Source organism: Hyposmocoma kahamanoa, unplaced genomic scaffold (assembly GCF_003589595.1).
Source record: "Hyposmocoma kahamanoa isolate Upper Pololo Valley unplaced genomic scaffold, ASM358959v1 100021, whole genome shotgun sequence".
In the NCBI taxonomy this organism is placed as follows: domain Eukaryota; kingdom Metazoa; phylum Arthropoda; class Insecta; order Lepidoptera; family Cosmopterigidae; genus Hyposmocoma; species Hyposmocoma kahamanoa.
In genome coordinates this window covers 12,963,005-12,984,977 of record NW_020653200.1, presented here as the reverse complement: position 1 = coordinate 12,984,977, position 21,973 = coordinate 12,963,005, and the positions used below count along the sequence as shown (strand labels likewise).

The window sequence follows — 21,973 nt, the reverse complement described above, 5'->3', positions numbered from 1 at the left end:
GTTCTTTATTTTAAACTATATATCTCCTACCGCTTTATCTTTAACATTTTTTTCCATCCTCTTAGCATTTCATACACAATAAAAAATATTTATTGAAGATCCCGGAAACTAAATTAACACCTGGCTCAAAGACTTTTATCCAAGCCAGAAATCGTAATAAAAAAATGCAAAGAGATTTAAAAAATATTACGTTGGCAGCACTGAACTTGGCTTCTCTCGTGGGCTCTGTGACTGTGACTGAACAAAATCGAACCGCCATTTTGTTTATTTGTGCCTTGCTTTTCACATGGACGCGGATGGCAAAGTGAACGGGGGTGGTGAGTTGTGGTGGTGGTCCGACATAGTGATGTGATCTCAAAAGACTTATTTTTGATTTGCCTTGTCGGCGGTTAATGTAATGTATTTATGACAAAAACAAAATAATTTAAAGAAGACGCCAGGCGCCTGTAAAAACCTGGCTTGAGAGGCTAACGGTAAGTGTTTGACAGATACCTTTTTTGGTTATAATTTTAAAATATTGTATTTTATTCATTCTTAAACATATGATAGTCAGTACATACTACAGTACTGCAAACATGATATTTGGTTATGTAGAGTATATCGGAATTAAAATAATTTTGTTTTCTTATCTTTGTTGTCAGTTCTGAGTATGAGCACAAACAATAATGAACAAAATGGCCGTCAGCCGCCATTACCTGCTTCAGTTCATTCCGGGCCTCCAACTGATCCACGGCCAGGTGCGGCGGCGGCTGCTGCTGCTGCTGCTGCGGCCGCCGCCGCAGCAGCTGCAGCTGCTTCCGAACAGCAAAGACAAATATGCCGCAAATTTGTTTGGGGTACTTGCACCAAAAGTTCCAGTTGTAAATTTCGGCATGAACTTGACATCAATGAGATGAAAAAGATATTGAAATTTTGTCACGACTTTCAGAATAAACAAGGTTGTAACAGAGCAGAATGTACATATTTACATACTTCGAGAGAGGAACAAAATAATTTCCTTGCCACAGGACAAATACCACGTGTATTAGCAGAAAGATATGCCACTTTGGCTGATACATCCAGTTCTCTGCAAAATTTTGAAGCTTTACCACAGATGATTATGACATTTGTGTCACCGCCGCCGCCGCCGCCCCCACCGCCGGCGCCAATGATGATAACAGGCTCGGCACCGCCGCCACCACCCCCGCCGCAGCCCATACCTTTCGGTCCTGTACAACAACCACCGCCACCGCCGCCGCCTCCTACTATTGCAACAACGTCTGTAGCGCAAGCACCTGCTGCATTTACTGGTGATTAAATCATAATAATTTTGTAACTTAAGTCTAATGTTGGTTGTAAAGATATTTAGATATATATGGTAAGTTTTTGTTCTAGGTCCACCACCTCAAAATACACCAATAATATTTCCGTTGACGCAACCTCCACCTCCACTACCAGTGTAAGATATATTGTAATTACTTTGCTGTAGGTGTTTAAGCTCATTTTTTTATGTGCAAAATATAGAAAATGTCAAGTGACACATTATTGTTATGTTTTTAAAAATAGAAGCCACAAGAACCCATTATTTTCATGTTTGTAGCTAAACTTAGCAAGTGTTCTGGCTGACAGCATGTACTCTATATGTTTGTCAGTGATAAATACTGAAAATTAAATCAAATTGTGGTTACAATTTGTTTTGTGCTTGTTCAACTACAATTATAATGTATACTGATTGTGGAACACAAAAGTCAGTTTCATGTTTCCACTAATAGAAATTTCGAATATTGTTTTTTGAAACATAGGAACACTGAATATGTTTAATATAATTAAAATTACCATAGCATTTTTCTGCCTTATTTCCTACCCTTCTTAGAGATTATAATATCTCTCTGGAATGGATCTGGAATTGTATCTTAGAGGACATCACATGCGACTTGACCTTCAAACCTACAGTCATCCAGCAAGTGCTTATTTCCTGTTCTCTTCAATAACGTACTATTATTACCAATTGCTTTTATAACAGGTTTGATGCATCTAGACCACCACCATCTACACCACACCAAAGTTCTAATAAAAATGGGACAGTGAAACGTCAGCTAGATAATATTGAAGGTAAATTTTTTGCTTTATTTGTTTTTGTAGTATGTAGTATGATGTAATAATTATCTTAATTTACTAAACATGTCGATCTTATTTGTCAAAAAAGTATTTGACTGCTTCTAAATAAATATTCATAATGTTTGCTCAGCGATATAAAAATAGAATTCTCAAAACATGACCATTACATTGACTCTGTCCATATTAACTAATAATGTAGCCGAAGCGAATATTATTGAATTCAGAGAAATATGGTCGTCAATGTAAATTATAATTGCAATAAAATTTGCAAGTAACAAGCAGTTTTTTACGTAATAAAATTTATACTTGTTTGCTAAGTTAGTATTAATAAATATTTTAAAATTGCTATGTAATTAATTTACTTTAGTCAAAAATCTGCCAGCAAAAATATATTTTGTATTTTATTAATACTAGCCAATTTTGTTCTACCATTTATGCTTAATTTTGCCAAAGGCGCACAGTTACGAATTTTACAGAATTATGAACTGCTTGTTTTGATGATTATTTAAAATTATTATTTATTTAAATTTCTTTGTGACTTATAAATGCTTAAGGTTTCAATAAATCTACTTATGTGGGTTCTCAGTTATTTTACTTGCATTTAATATTATTACAAAGCTATAGAATTAAGCAAAAAATTAGATAATGACATAAATTTCATTAGTGTTAATATTGTGACAGTAGTTCATGGTTTTAATTATACACTACAGTTTCTATGGATAATTAAAAATGTTCACTTATTTATATTTGATCAAATAATATTTGGCGTTTGTGATTTTGCAAGTATTTATAAGCTAAAATGAGCAGTAGACTTTTACATAGGTATGTTTAACAATTTGACGGTAAAATCATATTGTGAAATTTGTATAGCACAGAAATTGTAGTGTTGCTAAAGTTGGAATATTTTGATCTGATTGCTAATGGTGTGTCTGGCTTGGCGCTGATTGGTTCTGTTCTCAGCCGGTCCAAGCAAAATAAGGAAGGCAGAGGGGCCCAAAGCGGACATTCCGTGTGAACACTGTGTCCAGCGAGAAATAAGGTTTGCAATATCGCACTTTGTCCTTATATTGTCTGCATGGTATTTTATATGCAAGATCCTGAAGACGAATATGACGCATATGAAAAGTACTTAAACACATAAAATCGACAGATATCAGTAAAAAAACATTTAGGTTGCGAGTGTCATGCAAAGCGCGTTAAGTCGAAAATAATCATATAATTGCGAATTTTTAAAAATCAATTCCCTATGGATTGCTGATCAATGCTCTCGCTATGTAATTTACACATTTCACATACAAATATTTCAAGAATAAAATCAAATAACGCGCAAGTTAGATACCTGGAAAACGTAAACGCTGTGCGAAAAGTGTGTTTAGTAATATAGTTTCCTTACTGCATATGAGATTCATAATCGTAAGTTCCTGGGAATTTTCTTCCCATTCTTAAGCTCTTCATAAAAGTCATGAAACTTCTGATTTGGTTGCCACTATACCAATATATGTCTAATAATTTGCTGTTACATAAGAACAAAGCGTGTTCAATAATAATGAGATGACTAAGTTCCTAAATAAATAAAATCAAGCGTTGTAGGTGTTTGCGCGGCGACTTATAACACAGCGGCGGTTTCTGCTATCAACATGCTCCTTGTTGCGACGTCTCAATCACCTGTTGCGACACTTACTTCCGCCCGCCGAGATATCACTATCAAAACGATACTGAAAATCTCTACTAACAAACAATAGACAGTCATCCTTTTTTACATATATCTTTGATACACTGAAGTTTTATAAATATACGTTATTTTTAGGGTCGACATGTACAAACAGAAATTGGCTAAACTCTCTAGTGAAGAGGAGTATCTTAGCTTAATGTACAAAAAAAAGATAGAAGAATATGACCGTGGCAAGAGCATGTTGCGTACTCTGGTGACTCCAGAACTGTACCGCATATTGGATGAGTACATAGAGGTGATTAAAATGAAATTCAGTATTAGATCAACAAGTGAGAATTCCTTATTTAAAAATATTTGTTTGTTTTAGGGTGGACCACCGCAAGTACAGGATATTTTAGCACAACTAAATCAAAATCCTTTGTTAACAGTAAGTTAAATTATTTTCAGATTCCACTTATTAAATCCATGTATGTACCTCTGCAATTTTAGTTATAATATTATATGACATTTCAGTTAATGGAATGCCTCATGACCAGAAATGTTGTGGAATCGGTAAGTATAAATAAAGTTTCTAGAAAATAAAATTTCTTCAGAATCTACCTACAGTCCCGATCGGGCCATTTATATTACGCGTCTATTTTAGACTTCTGCTTCCCGGTTCGTCTGCTTTTTATGTCGTCTATTTTTGTCATCAGTCTACATACCAAAATGAAAACGGGATATTCAGAATTTTTGTTTATTTTGTAATAAATTGTTTGGTTCGATCAGGTGACACCTAAATAAACACACTCAATACTTTTCTATAAATATTTTTCCATTTACTATCGACTAGCATTTAGGAAAATTTCTCAATTCCTTATATTCATAGTGCCCTTTTCGCTTCGGTCCAACCAAATTTTGACTGAATGTTCACTAGTCATTAAATTAGATTTAAAATTTAATTATAAATAAATCGAACAAACAACAAAAGACAGAAATAATATTTACATTCAAGTTATTATAACTGAAACTAGTTAAACAGAAATACTTAAAAACATGACGTAATAGCATAGATATAGAAAAAAAAGCGTAGATTTGGTATGGCGGCGTGGTTTGTATCGCCTCGATATGATCAAAATGATCATATCGAGGTGACACGCCTACAAACATCGCCACAGTGACATGACGATCGTTGTACACACAAGATCTCTCTGAAAATGCCAAGTTGTAGCGATACACCTTGTAAAAATTTGAGTGAAAACAAAAATGTTAAAACCATTTCAACTTCATGTCAATTTGTATGTTGCTGTTACTTGAAGAAAAATGTATGTGTATTATTGTTTTAGATAATTTACATATTTAAATTCCATTATATTCGTAGATTAAACGTAGAGTATTTTAAATTTTTAAGTTTTTCCAATGAGTTCAAAATAAGAGATGGTTGGAATGAAGCTGCAGAATAATCGAAATATTGGTTTTCTTATTACTATTTCTGACTTTGTTTAAATTTCCATAGCAAATGCATTTAAAAAATAAATAAAATAAAATTGGCTTTATTTTATGTGTGCATGCAAAATAAATTGGAAACAATTATAGAAAATTACATAAATCCTTTATAAAAAACAACATAATCTAACTTATTAAATTTGGTTTGAGTTTACTCTTGACAGTGACAGCTTCACCAACTCATGGTAATGTATAATGGAAAACTGACACTGGTGATCATCGCCATATTTTTTATATTATTCTTAAAAACTGACACTGGCCCAAGCCTAGTGTATGCCATTAAGAAAATAATGATAATTTATATTAATATATTAATTAAATAATACACCAGTACCAGTGTAGGTATAGTGTGAAAAATAGAATATTTTTTTAATATTAAAAACAGCCACATGGTTTGTAACTGTCGATTCGGTGGGTCCACATCCCTCGTTGAGTAGCGTCAGTTTAAGGTTAATAAAGTTAACAAACAGTTCACGGAGTGGTTTCCATCCGCGCCTGCCGGTGCTACGGGACAGCGGTTTTATTTCAATACTCACGACCTCGCAAGTTTGTGCGGGCACGTAGCCGTCGCGGTTGCGGGCACGAAATCTTTGCGATTGTGGAACGGACCGCGAAGTTAGTGGGAGTTGCGATTAACTCGCGCACACAAGTTAACAGAGAACTTATCACCAAAGTGCGCGGGCGACGACAGCCTCCAAGCGCGCAGGTGATCGCATCCTGCGCACTTCTACTAGTACCCCGCCGCGCTAACCGCGAGTAACCGTCATCACTACAGGCGTAAAACGCGTCGTGAAATGTGCTACTAATTTTACATGCTTAACTATCACAATCTACAGACGCCGCGGTCACGCGACAGGCGTGGGTGAAAACCGCTCCGTGAGTTCTTAGTGTAAGTAAAATTAGTTTCAGCGCCATCTAACGTGTAATAGTTAGCTATTATATACTGATAGCATTTTTACTAAAACGCCACCTGATGGTGACTGGCTGAACCAGGATGAAAAAAATACTGAAATATTGTAATAACTCGTACTCAAGTGACTGTAAGTTTAATTTTGTTAAATTTTGAAATTGTGTTACTTTCGTTTTCACGTTTTAAGCCCTACACAATCAAAATCTTTAAGTTATGGCACACTTCGGACACTCCATAGAACAGTCGAAAATTATTTACTTACTACTACAACAAACAGCAAGGCGCTATCTGTACACGCGCGAATGTGTGCGTGAAGTGGCAGGGTTACCCATCACTTGCTCGTACTATTATTACGTTACGTGGTCAGAGCGGCAACATAGCGAAAATTCTAATGCGAATCTGTTATCTATAATTCTATTATATAATCCTAATACTTATACATGTTCATTACGTATTTAGATCGATATAATATTTTATTTTTTATTAATTCACTAACTAAAATAATATTGAAGATTTATTTAAAAAATATATTAAAAGCACTTATAATGTTATATTTTGGACAGGTACCTATAAATAAGGTAACCAAAGTATTTGAAATTGCGTGTCCAACTTTATCATCCTAGTTAATAATTAGGTATATTTACTACGTAATATTTATCGGCCATACAAATCGAAAATTCTACAGCCCTTGTCTACCTCACGAAGTTTGGCGTCTTATTATATTGATATAATAAATCTGTACTATATATTACTCTGCACTAAAGAAAACAATAACTGAATGAGTCTCAGACATATTTTTTTTTACTTACTTCGTTTCATCTTTCAAAAAACGAAAGAAACTCCTCTCGTTATCCCGTTTAGATGAGTATAAGCAATAATATGTATACTTATTATTAGTTAGTTTCTTAAGTTCTCATTTAAGTGAATTGTAATTCTTATGAGAATAAATTTCTTAAACCAGAATAAACAGCCGTACACAGCACAATTCACGAACATTATAAATAGTAAAGTAAAATGATGGTATATATTAACGTACAAATTTCGTAATGAATAAATGAAATCTATATTCTAGCATCAAAGCCGTCTTAGCGCGAAAACAGCTCGCCGACAGCCTTGTACTCGTTCAGTCAATGTGACCGTCAATGTGCGGGGCGTGGTGCGGTATCTAAAGCTAGGGAGGGGTGGAGAGTGTCCGTTCTCATTACTTATTTTTCTCTGGTTATGGTAATAGATAATGGAGCGTAAAGTTTGAATTGCACACAAGCGTAGCGTCATTACATATCTCCCCTTTTTTTCTATATCTATGTGTAATAGATACATAAAGACATTCAGACAAGTGAAACAACCAGGAAGGTGGACCATTTGCACAAATGCACTAATCGGGAAAGTCGACTATGGACAAGTGGGTAAATTAGGACAGTAGACCAATGATTCTGAAGAAATAAAATCTCATTTGTACATGTAAAAATATATTTTATTTTTAAAGCCATCTTCAGCTTCTGTGCGTCTGGATGAATCAGTATTGCAGTCCCTAACATCTATTACTAGGAGAACAAATACACATAATTCTGTACCTAATCAGCAACCTGATGCACTGCAAATTATTATGGAATTCATTCGTACAGGTATTACTTATGAATCAATTATTGCGATGTGTAATGGAATGTATTATTTTATTACCTACTTGGAATTTTTATTTCAACTTACCATTTTGTATTGCAGTGAATCCGTCATTAGAGAGATCACATTCCGTAGATTTTAGCCCAAATGATACAAGCGACTCTAATAGACCTAGTACTTCAAGTAATCAGGCCAACAATTTAAATGGTTTTAATCGTTACACTAACGGACAGAAAATGGACAGTCCTCCGACAAGGGCTTCTAATTCTGGTCGAATTCAAAATGTCATAACCACTTCTGGGCGCGCTTTTCCGACTGCCAATGCTCCACTACAGAGCCCTGTGGCTCCCGCTGCTACACCCGCACCGTCGCCGGCATCTACAACACCTACATTCCCTCAATACCATCCGGGTATACCACCACCGCCGTTCCGGCCTTATTATCCGAATCAACAATATACCAGCCCAACATCAACGAGTACGTAAATAATAGTTTAGTGGTATTAAATTTCATAGAATATTTTAAGTACAACTTGTGTTTTGTTTGATCATCAAGGTGGGACGGGTATGCCGATGCCTCCTTACAACGCTGCTGGTCCTAGGGCCCCCGCGGCACATCAAATGGCATCACGGCCATCCACTCACGGAGCGCCACCGGCAGTGCCGCCACAAAACTACAATCAGTACATGATGCCGAGGTACCCACATCCTCCGTACTATCCTCCGTATCAATAACAAGAGGTATGTCTCCTACAGACCGCATCAACTGTCAACGTGACAACGCTGCGTGCGATGGCGAATTGTTTAGATTAATTTACTTTGTTCCTTTTGTGCCTTATTGAGACTGATTTTATATAGATTTAAGGATTTTTGTACCTGATTTTTTTGTGTGAAAATGGTCGCAAGTAGCCAGTAGTCATTTTATATCTTCTCTGTAGTTTAAATATCTTGACATACAATTATTTGTTCTGGATTTTGTCAGTGCGCTTGCTAAATGTATAAGAAATGTGCATTTTTGTTCTAAAGATTAATATTATATAATCAGAATCGAACAAAGTGACCAAACACACTTTAATTAATTGATAGCACGTTCATATTTTCTAACCATTTTAGTTTAGCTCTCGATTGATTTTTAGAAACAACGTGTTGCCTGTGGTGACTTACGGCAGTGAGTCATTACGCCGGGTATAGTTCTCTAAAGGTCGTCAAGTAACTTGCGCTCATGTAGGACACCAAAAGTTAAGAATGTTTATTGTCTCCTAGACGAACTAAACTTTACTTGATTAACTATAGAGAGTAATGTGGTCGGCGTATCTTGTTGGATAGTCTGCACTGAGAACGCTCATAGAAAAACCGAACTCACCAACATAGTTTTAGCAATTCGAGACTATCAAAACTGACGAGCAAATAAAAGTAACAAGTTTATGGCGTCTCACATTGGGTGGACAGATTTCAGTTTTCTCGTGGGCCCCTAATAAGACATTTCTCGTGGTCCCACTACTATTTTTCTACTGCCTGTATAACATTAAAGTCGAATTTGATTGGTATGTCAATAATCGTGTCGTCTATTCTTTTCATACAAACAATTTCGTCATAATTTTATTTGCACTTATTACAGCGAAGCAGTCTGTCATCGTAAATACCTAGTCGCCATTTATTTATCGCCTGCCACTGTAGATAAAGTTAGTCTATGCAAAGCAGTCGTATGTGTGTACATAAAACATGCTGGAAATATATTTTCGTTACTATAGAAATCAGTGGTATCACGAGAAACAAGTTTCCCTCGTGGTCGTAAGACTACTACTAGTGTATGAAAACTTAGAACACGAGAAAACGAAAGTCATTAGGGGTGGACGAATACAGGCGTACGTACATGTTAACATCTATGTTCAGCAGTGAAAGTCTTCGCGTGTCTTATTCCATCGTGACCATGGTCGAGTTTATGAAATTTGGCTAGCCAGATTAAAAAGTCGCTATTTAGTCGGTCTGCCGTTCAAAAGTTATAAGAAAGTTTTACTGTCCCCGCTGACATAAGCTTATTTTAGCGGCACAATTTCTCAAGAGTGAGAGAGAGAGAGATTGAGGAATTGTGCCGCTGGACTAGACTTCCAGGGTGGACAGTAAAACACCCATATAACTTTTGAACGGTGGACCGTTTAAATCTCATTTTTTGCTACTAGAACCGACTAAATAGCGACTTCTTATCTGATTTGCCAAATTTCAAAAACTCGACCATGGTCACGCTGAAACAAGACACGCAGTCTTCCAGTTGTTGACGGAAATGCTTTGAATCTATCTCAAGGGAAGATAAAACAAAGTTCAACCTTTTATACGAGTAGGTGAATATTTGCTATTCTCGACATTATATGCCATTTTGTGGAGGCAAGAAAGCTTGGACTGCCGTGACATTAAAGCAATGTTGACCGACCACAGGGTACACAAATCGAGAGTGGAACTAAAATTATTGAAAAATATATTCTAATCTATATATGTCTATGTTCTAATATTATTATCTATATTCTAATCTTTTATCAACTTTTAATTTATATGTGGTCATTTTGTTCTAAACTAGACGTAACGGGTTAGTGAATTCGACATCGCTGTAGATGTTATTGGCCACGATAAAACAAAGAAATGCACTTACACGATTTGAAAAGCTTCTGACGAAATTTATGCTCCGCTTTTAAATCTGACTGGAAATTTCAACTCTTACATTTTCTCATACAGAAACATTTTTAATATCATCCACAGTAACTATACAGTCCTTCCAATTTTTTAAGAAAAGAAATAAAGGAAATAAAGACTGATTATGAGTAATCTGGTGACCATATATTTTAGTGACATAATGTTTTAAGGAAAATGACATACGTATTTATAAACACATCATTCCATACCAAAGTAGAATAAGCTCACAAAAGTACCTGAATAAATTATTTATATTCGAATTCTACTGGAATTCTATATATCCTATAATCATATGTTTCTGTGCTATTTAGAAGAATTCGAATATAAATAGAATAGAAATATAAATAGAAAGTGCCATCAAAAACGTGAGATTGTAAACAAAAAAAATTGTTTACGTTTCCTTAAACGAATGAAAAAGTGGACGTGGAGGTGTCGACCGTATTTTTGATCCAATATAAAATAGAACATATATCTACTGCATAAAGTATACATTTATCTTAAGAAACGAGTAAAGCTGCGCACCCTGTCGTCAGCAGCTTTGCCGCCACGGGCAATGCACAACGTAACTTAGCTTCTAGACAATAACGTATATTTCTTTGAAATATTGACAGTTGCTGAGCGATTGTTATCCATAGTTCGCGCAATGTAGCTGTGTGATGGCACAAGCTGCCGTCAACAGGGTGCGCCGTGCAGCGCGACTTTCCTCTTTTATTCGAAAAAATGTATACTTAATCTTCTAGAGAATATGTTCTATATTATACTGCATTTCTTAAAGTGCGCCTGGCGCAGCTCGTCGTCGCCGCCGCCGACGCCGCCGCCACCGCCGCTTGCTGCTTCTTATTTTTTAGTTAAAGAAACGTGTAAAAGATAAAGTTTATGTTGCATTGCTCATTTTAGTACATTACAGCGTCACACCGCCTACAATAGCTGTATAGTACAACATACCATTCTTTTTCTGGTTACGCGAATTCAAATAATGCTCATTTTGTTGTTCTGTGTATTTTTAAGGTAATGAAAATATACAAAAAGGTTACACTATACTTTCTGCTATTTCTATTTCTTGAGTCTGTGATACCGTGGCAGTGCTTTTAAAATGATCTCGTGCTAATTTACGCACTTTGGGTTGCCTCACATTGCCGCAGACAGGCGCCGCGGCGCGAGCTCTGCGATGCCTTAAAATGTGCAATGCAGAATAAACTTTATCTTCTGCAAGATAAAAATTTCTTCATACAGGAAATTAATAAGAATATGCATCATATGGCACCGAGTGAGGCCGACCAGCGCAATGCGCACTTACCAAAATGCAATACGAGTATGTAAAACAAGTATTACATTTCTTTGAATCCGAAATAAAAGACAAAAGCCACGCCGCGCGGAGCGTCCAATCGTCAGCAGCTTGTGTCGCCACGGGCAATAAAAATCGTAACTTAGCTTGTAAGCAATAAGGTATATTTCTTTGAAGTAGACAGCCGAGAGACGTCGGGCTGCGTAGCGCGAACTTTGAGAGCTAGATAGCAATGCAACATTGCATTTTCGTTTCTACTAATTTCAGTGACTATTTCTTTGAACACGAAAATTATTAAGAGTCAAACGATGCTGTCTCTGGTTTTTCGGTAGCTTTGTACTTTTGTTATTTTGCATTTAAATAAATATTCACTTTGTTCAGTTCTATTGAGCGAAATTTAGACATAGCTATGCAATATAAAAGAACTTCAAGGCGATGAAATAAAGTTATTCTTTAAATGCAAAATACAAAAGAGTAAAGCTACCGCCGCCGCAGTGCCGCTTTGCCCTTTTGTTTTTTGCTAATAAAAATCGATTTAATTTATTAAAAAACATTATACTTTTATCACCAAATGTCGTGCTACGCAGCCCAACGTTATTAGCGGCCGTCTACCTTTTAGAAAAATATACTTGTTGTAACTTAAGTTACGCTTTGCATTCGCCGTGGCGGCACAAGCGGTCGATGATAAGATGCGCTGCGCTGTACCGCTCTGGGTCACAGTTTTACTCGTTTCTTATTTTAAGTTCGAAGAAATGTACACTTTATTTACTAAAGAATATGTTCCTCTATTTCATTGTGCAAAGTGCGCAAAACGCCGCTTGCTAAATCTGTATCTTCTTTTTATATTTTTGTTTAAAGAAATATAACCTTATCTTGTGAAGAAGATGAACTTTATTGCATTACTCGTTATATGTCGCAGCGTCACATCGCCTGACTGCGGCAATTTGAGCGGACCCGTAGATCTGGGGTAAAATAAAGCGCGCTATAACTTCGTCGTGTTTTATTTAATGAATAAAATTGGTACCATTTTTTTTTTAGAGAATCGCGAAATTTTATGTCGCGTGGTTTTAAGTTGTGATAAGAAATATAAAACTTAATCTTTATCCTAACCTTTTCTAAATTAGATTTGGCGGGTTGTTTATTTTACTTTTAGAATTTATATGTATAGTAAGTGAAATTATTGAATGATTAGTAATTAAGTTGTTTTGTTCCTAATTAAAAAAAATGGGCGATTACTGTACCTACAATGTACTTAAAATAGTGATGTTATACATATTGTGTGATCTCTAAATATACGTGAATCATAAGGTGCTTACTAGCAGTTTACAAACCAAATATGTTAATTATTATGTTTATTTGTCTTTTGGGGCGTTGTGTATGGATGGTTTTTAAAGAAGTAATTGTAATATAAGTGCGTATTTAACTGGTGCTCAATCCGTCCAGTAGAATTATGTTTAGATCGTTAAGTGATTGTGCCAAAAATAGTAATGTTTGATACACCTAGTCTACAGTAATAAACTCACTACATATTAAAAATATTATGTACCTGACATGAAAATATCTAATGAAAGAATTTATATAATTTAATTTTATAATTCTAATCTCAATGTTTGTTGCTGTGCGTATTTGTTAGCACTGCCGTGCGAATTTATTTCATTTGTGTGTACAGCCGATAGCGCTTCAAATGTAACACATAGCACATCGTGTAGTATACTTCCATAATAATGTTATTGTTTTGAGTTTATTGTGCTATAGTCTGTACACTCGAAACTCGAATAAGATGATCAAGACAAACGATTATCATAATTGACATAAATTCAGAGTATTTAAGAATTTTTTTTGAAAGCCCTTAATTGGACATTTAAATATAGACAGAATAATCAAAATTTATTTAATTTTTTGACGACATAAACGTGGCTAACTTTTTGAATTTGACGTCGGGACTTATTTTGACTGAAAATTGCGTTATCTGTTTTATTTCCGAATGGAGTCCCATTAAGTTGAACCTTTGTTTATTATTCGTGCTCTGCATATAATTGCTGCATTACGTTACCTTGAACGACGTACTGCAGTGACAGCAATTGGGAGAGCCAATAAATTATTTCTACTCGCCGTATGACAAATAAACCACACAATAATTCTATGTAGTTCGACGTAGTGGGAATAAAAGCGAGATACAAGGACCAGGAACTCCATTTAATAACTCGAATATGGTCATCTTATTCATCTACGTTATGAATTTTGTGTTTTATGTTCTTTTCGATTGACTGAATATCTTAGATCCAGCTATATAAAACGTCTTAACGACAGTATTAGAATAATTGGCCATGAATAGACGTTTAGTCCATCGAATTTGAAGTGCGTATTATGTGTGTACTTATTTTTTACTTTAATTTCTTAAGGCTAATCGCGCAGTGCGGCTTTAATAATAGCATTGAGAAAACTAATACTTTACCACAGATGAATTGTATACATGTATACATACTGTGCCGTTTTTAATCGCTAAGCGCAGTTAGCCTAATTGGTAGAAATTTATAATTTAGAATAATGACAATTTTAGAATTTAATATGGAGTAAATGACAATTTGAATTGTTTGTCTTGTTTCTTTGCGCACTTCCTCAAGTTTCCAGAAACATTATTTTAGCAGCGCCGTGCGAATGTGGCTATATGGATAATCCTATTGAAATATTATTTTTATACCTAGTCAAGTAGTTACAAATGGATCCAATAATATTTTGAGATATGTAAGCCAGATAAAATATATGAAAAATATCCACTTTCCACATACACAGAAACTATGTATTTTAATACAAAATTATCTTCTATTTAAACTTGTTTATAAACGCATACAAATCTCGCAGTGTCTTTGGATCTTTTTGTGGTAACCTGGATTTATGAAAATAGTAGTACGTTTACAATTACGAGTGGCGGCTGAGAAGTCCGCAGCCTAAGGTATTTATAAAAAGAAAAGTCAATATTTTTTTATTTCTTAATATTATTTCTCTCAAGTGATATGCACTTCCCACATCTGGCGTATAATGCATTTAAACCACCAAAAAATATTCTTTGTCAAAATGACGATCTACGGCGGCTACTTAGAGGATGGAATAATAGTCTATCATTTCATTGTCATCTGAAAACCTTTGTTCCCGTAAGTCATTTTTGAAATTGGAAAAGTCGCTAGGCGCTAGGTCGACTGTAGGGAGGATGGCTTATTTCTAAGAAGCCGGTGACTTTCAATGCCTGACTGGCAATGAGCGCCGTATGAATGGGCGCGTTGTCCTGCAAAAAGATTGCGAACTTCCCACGTCTCTTCTAGACAACAGCCTCACGAACCTGAGCTAATATATTTGCATATTACTAGCCATTCAATGTAGTTCCCTTAGGCAGGTAATCGATTAGCAAAATGTCTCGCTATAACAAAAAAATATCGCCATAAACTTAGACCAACGATATTTATGTTGTACTAGCGTACTAGATGCAGCGTTCCATACACACAGTGTGTCACTGATATATGGTGAAGACGCTACGCATCATTTAGTTGGTTGTTAAACATTCAAGATGCGATCCTCTTTGAAAATTAATTTACATTTGTTGATCATGTTTCGCTATTTGACTAATTGTGTGAACATTAATATTTTAAATTATTCACATTAATTCGGTAAGTAATGTTGTGATTTTTGATTAATTTGTGCATTATAATTTGATAATCGCGAAATAGTATACAAAATTTCACACTATCCATCTTCATTTGCAAGCATGTATTGATGCGTGTTAAAACAAGACAAAACATAAATAATAGATTATTAAGCAGAGTGAGGGAGTTCCGACTACACAATACAACAGAGTATGTATAATATATAACAGTTACGAAGGTTACCATATAAATTTTAAAAATATGAAAAAGAACGATATTTATGTACTTAACTAGGCTGCATAAAGATCTCTGCCTTTCCGCAAGGAAAAGTACATAACATATTTCAACTATTTTTCGTTCGTCGAAAGAGTACGTCCAACCTTACCTATTTCTATCGCCAAGCAGTAATGTGAGCATTAGTGACATGAGATAAATTACACACATGGGACTTGTCAACTTATGTCTCAGGTGACGGGCGCAGTGGCAGTATTTGTCCACGGAACTATGGCACATCGGTGGCATAAGAATATCTATTATTTGACAAAATTCAACAGTAAAATAAAACACTATCAGTATTGGCAGCGTTTTGTTTGGAACATGTAGTGGCTGTGATTGTTCTTGTCTATAGATTGAATCATTGGCTTAGACGCTGACTTTTCCAACTTGAATTTTTTCGGCGCCCTTTTTTTTTAATCCATTACGTAGATTCTTATTTATACTCTGGGGCGTACAGGCAAATTGTCGTTACATCACCGATCACGATACGATCACAAAAGGCGTCCAGATTTTTGCTTACCAACTCTAAAAAATCCATGCAATTCGCGAATCGCCGGTCCCTGTCGAATGGCATGAGCATTTTTGAAACCCAAGGCGCACAAATTTTTTTCAATTTAAATGTTGATTCGATGATGAAAATTTCTTCATTCATTTCTATGCTGATTTGCAACTCTTTCGCTATCTGCCACAATTTAACTCTTCAATCGGCTTACAATTTTTTCAACTGTTTTAATTTTTTCTTCTGTCACTTCTGTTATTTTCCAATAACATTAGTGACAGAAGAAATGGCCCCCGAGTGGGGGCCATTTTTGCAGCTTTGTCATCCTATTCGAAATAAACGAACCCATTTTTTAACCATAATTTATAAAGGCCCAGAATCCTAAAAAACCGATGATATAATGATAATGTCTTTCGAAGTTTTCCCTTTTTAACAAGATTTTATTATTAAATTGCGAGAATTTGCAGATTCGGCTACCTGTCGATGTACCACTAAGTATTCTATTATGTCGTTTGAAAAATAAAAAGTAAGTACTAGTTTTAACTACCATTGAAACTTACAATTATTGGTGTCAGTAATAATAGACGGTAGGATATTTTTAAATACCTTAGGCCGCGAACTTATTACAGCCGCCTTTCGTAGTTTACTTGAATTAGTCAAGAAGCGCGTGCTGTGCGGAGCTTTCTGCAGAGCGTCTCTTATTCCAAATTGTTTTACAAAATTTGACTAGTCACGTAAAAAGTCGCCAGTTAGGCTCAACTTACATTGCGGCTGAACAAAATGGAAGCAAATAATTATAATGATATCGTGTGTTTAAAGGTAAAACCATATAAGTGACATTTCCACAAAAAGTCTAAATTATATAGCTGTGGTAAGAAAATCACTATCTTTCTGCACATGAAGCTCAATAACAAAAAATCCTACAAACTTAATAAGAGTTTTATCTGCAGAAAGATGGTGAATTTCTTATAACTGGCATAATTTGAAGATATTTTGTGAAAAATGTCACTTATGTGGTTTTACCTTTAAGCAGACGATATTGTAAACTGCATAATGAACTTTATAGTCAATTGTGCAACGTACCAACTACGTACGAGGAAAAAACAGGCGCGTCTTTTGGAGAATTCTCGCGCATGCACAAAAAAGTCCGCGTATTCGCGAGAATTCCTGCGGGTGCTGTCAGCAACGCCTGGCAACTCCGCGGAAATGGCGCAAACGGTGCAAACGTCAACCGTCTTCAAAATAGGTTACGTACGTACCATGCTAGAAGACATGGATCAGACGAATTTTGTATCTATTTGGTGCAAGAATATGATTGTTTGTACAATGTAAAAGATACAGCTGTGTAGATAATGTAGAAGCTACAGCGACAAAAATTCTAAGAATAACATCAAAGTAAAAAGTAGGTGGATAGAGATATATAAATCTTTCGCACTTTGCTCTCAAATATCTTTTTCCATTTTTCTGGTCTTTATTTTCTCCTTTTTCAGCTTCACAACAAATTATCGAATTAAAAACAATATCCAAGTCCATCATCCTTGTCATATAAAAGATCCAGACTGAGCAGCTGAGCACATAGCATAGTACCACCGTTTGAGGCGATACTATGCTCAATTTCGCGATAATTCCCGTGATTGCATCAAGATGCAGTCACGGGAATTCTCGCGAAAGATTGTGCACCCCGCGACTTTTCGCGCCGTCTCGCGCATCGAGGCGAATTTCGCTTCTATCTTTCTACCGCAGTATAAATTGAGCCTTGGTCGAAAAAACTAGATTGACTGTCCACGGTTTGAAAATTACAACGATGTTTTACTGCCCACACTGGAACAACCTTATTCTAGCGGCACCATTCCTCAATATCGAGAACCACAAAACCAAGCTTACATCTGCATTAAAATAGTGATAATGTAGTCGGTTCTAGTCGTGACGCCATTTGAAAAAGTTATCGAGGATTTACTATCCACGCTACACCATTTTTCAATCTTGACAGCCACAGTTCCTAGCTAATAATGTATGATAGCACCCAGTAAAAGACGTTTCTGCAGAGAGTAGTTGCTGTCTTTACTTTGCTATATTAACAAAAAGGCATGTCCACCGAACAGACTTTGACAAGAGATCCTCATTTTTCAGTTTATTTTCCTCTTCAAGTGAACCTAGTTTTGCAGATATGATCTAGTGCATCATTTTATCTCAAATACATACTAAACATTTCCCTTTTTTGTGCATATTGGTATACTTAACTCTGGAAATTAGCTTTTACGAGCGGAATCATTTCTGCATAATGACGTCTAAAGGTACGAGCAGCAAGCAGTAGCCTAGACCACTGTATTACAATTAAACTTTTGTCACAAGTGAATATTAATCCTTACTGTGCAATAGTAACAGCGGCGAAGGTAATCTATAACAAAAGACCTATGCGTAAGTTGTGAATTTCATCGCTGTGTGTTTGAAAAGATCTGCATGTGTAGCTTCTTGTTATATTGGCGAATACATTTTGCATGAATCACCTTGAACGTGTGAATAAATTAGTAATGATAGCATTTTCTTTCGTTTCAGCGTCAACCGTTCCTCCCCGATCGGGCAACGTGAGGTCGGTTTTATAATTTTGTGCTAAGACACTGAACGTTTGACAGTGGACATTTATTTGTATATACGTAATAGTTTTTTAGATCGAGTAAGACCGTCTGCCTTTTAGATTGTAAGCATTAGTTTACGTAAGTTGGAAGCTAGAATATTATAAGAACTAATTTAGTTAATTATAATCTCCTATTGTAATGATTCTATCATATTTTTTATGTCTGTTAACGGTGGAACGTTTGTTGTGTCTAGTTAAAAGTGGTAAATATACACGAGGTGATTTTTATGATGTGGTCGACTCAATGTTATTATAGCCGCCTAAGTAAGTAGGTGTTTCGCTTGGGTACACCTGTATATTTACTTTTACACTGCACTGTGTAAGCTTTCTTTCTCTGTATTGTTTATATCAATTCGTTCAATAATTTTGATAAGCCGATTTCATTTGCTTAAGTTTCAATTCGTAAAGTCAGCTATAAAAGTAGCGGAAAGCTTTTTTAATGTTTAGTGTTATAATATTTAAACGCAAACGTAAAATGTTATGCATTTGTGTTTAAAATATTATGTAATACTCGTTCAACAGACGTCACGACAGAGTTAAAGAAATCCTATAGTGAAACCTAAAAAAATTTACAAAGTCATAACAAATTATAATCCACAGTTTACAAATCCAATATTTAGGTATAACTATCAACATGTGATACGAATACCTTACATAAGACTTTATTTTTAAAGAAGAAAACAAAAAGTGAGCGATCCTAAACATATTCAATTTTAGCTATAATATAATCTCGTCTCAAGCAGTACCTAAATAAAATGAGCAAATGTAGGCGAATGTTACACGGCGTCCTAGTCTTAGTCCCAGTTGCGGCTATTTACGGTTGTTTTAAGTGGCGCAAACGCAAGTGGATAACAACAATAGCTAATAAGTTGTGTTTTATAAGTTGTACGTTGTAGTTGTATGTTAGTTGTTCTTAATACATCGCATTTATACATTCGCACGATGAGGCGGACGTGTGAACGGTGCGTTGATTACTTCTCCTCACTGACATCGCTCCTCGCATCACCCCTCATGCTCACTGTTGTCACTCGTGTCGACAACGATTGCGCGGTGAACTTATTGTTATAGGATGCGTAGATCTGGCGAATGAGCCGCGAATGCGCTGCATGTGCTCTGCGCGCGTGTTGCACGCGTGCACTTAAATACATGTAATTATATGGGTCGCGCGAAAAGTGCCTATATCACTTAGTGGATGTAAAAAAATACAGTCTAAGCTATATCATGAGCTGACAGTGACAGTTAACGCTAGCGACCGCGTAAAATATTTGTATACAATATGTTGCTATCTTATTGTGACCGCTAGAGGCGCTGTATAATTTGCCATACAAAATTGTGAAGTAATATACGCTGTCGCTAGCGACAACTGTCCCAGTAATTTCGCGGTAGAGGCACAGATCGCATAATGTAATGCATGTGTGCAGCTCGTGAGCCTTTCGCAATCAGACGCATTTGCAGCGCATTCGCCAGATCTGTATGCACCCATACATTCGCGATTTACATTTAGCATGCGCTCGATGTAGATGCTGCTAGAATGTGTACGTCGTCTATCGTTACAGGTCGACGTAGAGGGAATGTGCAGAGTGGTGAACGCGATTGTGCAAATGCAGTATTAAATACGATCTGGATTTATTTAGCCCATAAATGCTTCCACGCAGATTACGGATAAGGGGGTCACCACACTTATCGACGTGGAATGGTATGTCCATGCAATAAAAGCGTACGATATTATATGATTAGCTTTGACGTCGACGCGACTTGGCTTACTGCAGAATTTCCCATCATTATGGCGCCGACGTGGGCTGATGGTACCCGAAAACGTCCGATTGTCTCCGATAACCCAAGATGTCTGAATCGTGTGCCGATCGGTTTCCTTTTACATCGCCGTCGACGATGACGACGGCCGATCGGCGACGCCTGGTCCAGTCGATGACCGAACGACGATGATCAAACGATGGCTTAGGGCCAGCGCAAACCGGCGAGTCTAAAAGGCAGAGGACATTAAATTTATCAATGTAAACGTTATGCTACTTTAATTATAATAAGCAATAAATTTCAATGCTCGCAGCGCAATTGTCTCTGCGATATTGCAGAACACGATAGTGCATACCGCGGCGGGAGGCGTCGATATGTGGCGAAATCCACCGGTATGCGCCTGAATACACCAGTATGCATAGGAATCCATGCTGTGCGTCGGAGTCGGCCAGAATGCGCCGAGGTCCTTTCGACTGACAAATCAGAGAGACTGGTGGCATATCAGCCGATGTTGCGGCATTTCAACGGCCTGCGGTGCGCTGGCGGACGCTCGCAGTTTCGTAAAGGATGTCATCAGTGTGCGCTGTGGGCATAAGATTCTCTTCGACGCTCCCTCGCGCCGTCCACCGGTTTGCGTTAGCCTAGCATTAAGAATGCAACAAGTTATACGTCATCAGCTCAAGCCGATTCCATGTCGATAAGTGTGGTGACTCCATTGTACTCTCATTTTGCTATTTGGCATACTACTTTTGAAAATAATACGAAGGTACGTTGTATAGATAATTTATTAGAGGGTTTTGTATTTATTATACTCTGAAAAAGTTTGTATGTACCTATATTTGTTAGTGTTTCTTATTTTTATACCACAATTTTGTAAAGGTAGCGAAACTATTGAGTTGGCTTATCTAAGATCATTGAAGTTAAATTGTTCAATTATTCTTCGATCTCGTATTTTTTCGCTTTAAGTACAAATAACCTTTTAATGTACAGTATGTGTCGGTTGTGTATTGGCATGGTCATATTCATGAAACGTTTCAGATAAAAATTGGGTTGCTAGGTTATAGACTATCGTTGAAAGATCCTTCTTTTAATGGTAAAGATTTTGAAATATTAAGGTACGCTCAGTGCTAAAACAGAAGTCGCACAGCAGTTATACTATTTTTTTTTTGTAAAGACAAAACTTTTTTGTATCTTGCTGCTCCCAACCAAATTTTTATTATGAAGTAAACTTAGAATAATAACGCATAGAAACCTAGTCCGCACATGCTAAGTGAGGCAAATTGAAGCGCGCCCAAAGGGCCTACACGAGCGCGCGGGCTTTCAGTGCTCAAGGTCAACTTGCACCGCGAACAGATCAAGAATTTTAACTAAAAATGACGAAATGTGCGGTAAATGAGTGTAAAAATATGTCAGACAAACA

At 36.3% G+C, this 21,973-nt stretch overlaps 1 protein-coding gene across 4 annotated transcripts; it reads left to right on the top strand.

Moving 5' to 3' along the window:
* The first annotated feature begins 333 nt into the window (after positions 1–333).
* On the top strand, positions 334–21,568 carry LOC113234397 (actin cytoskeleton-regulatory complex protein pan1-like). 4 transcript variants are annotated; one of them, XM_026472297.1, is made up of 13 exons: positions 447–473; positions 642–737; positions 1,094–1,289; positions 1,375–1,438; positions 2,003–2,091; positions 3,058–3,136; positions 3,905–4,064; positions 4,137–4,196; positions 4,283–4,321; positions 7,651–7,789; positions 7,887–8,261; positions 8,340–8,481; positions 21,017–21,568. In XM_026472297.1, exons 2-13 carry the CDS (start codon positions 666–668, stop codon positions 21,252–21,254), a joined length of 1,653 nt encoding a protein of 550 aa, XP_026328082.1. In that variant the 5' UTR covers positions 447–473; positions 642–665; the 3' UTR covers positions 21,255–21,568. The 4 variants fall into 4 exon arrangements, with proteins under 4 accessions (XP_026325873.1, XP_026326597.1, XP_026327356.1 ...); XM_026470088.1 differs by having other exon boundaries at positions 334–473; positions 642–1,289; XM_026470812.1 differs by lacking the exon at positions 21,017–21,568 and adding an exon at positions 18,723–20,977 and having other exon boundaries at positions 337–473; positions 642–1,289.
* The last annotated feature ends 405 nt before the right edge of the window (positions 21,569–21,973 follow it).

Bases quoted from the DNA above. Each gene is read 5' to 3' on its own strand.
- LOC113234397 (XM_026470088.1), top strand. From the start codon at position 650: ATGAGCACAAACAATAATGAACAAAATGGCCGTCAGCCGCCATTACCT. The intron at 4,065-4,136 runs GTGATTAAAATG...TGTTTGTTTTAG, and splicing joins TATTGGATGAGTACATAGAG to GGTGGACCACCGCAAGTACA. The intron at 4,322-7,650 runs GTAAGTATAAAT...TTATTTTTAAAG, and splicing joins CCAGAAATGTTGTGGAATCG to CCATCTTCAGCTTCTGTGCG.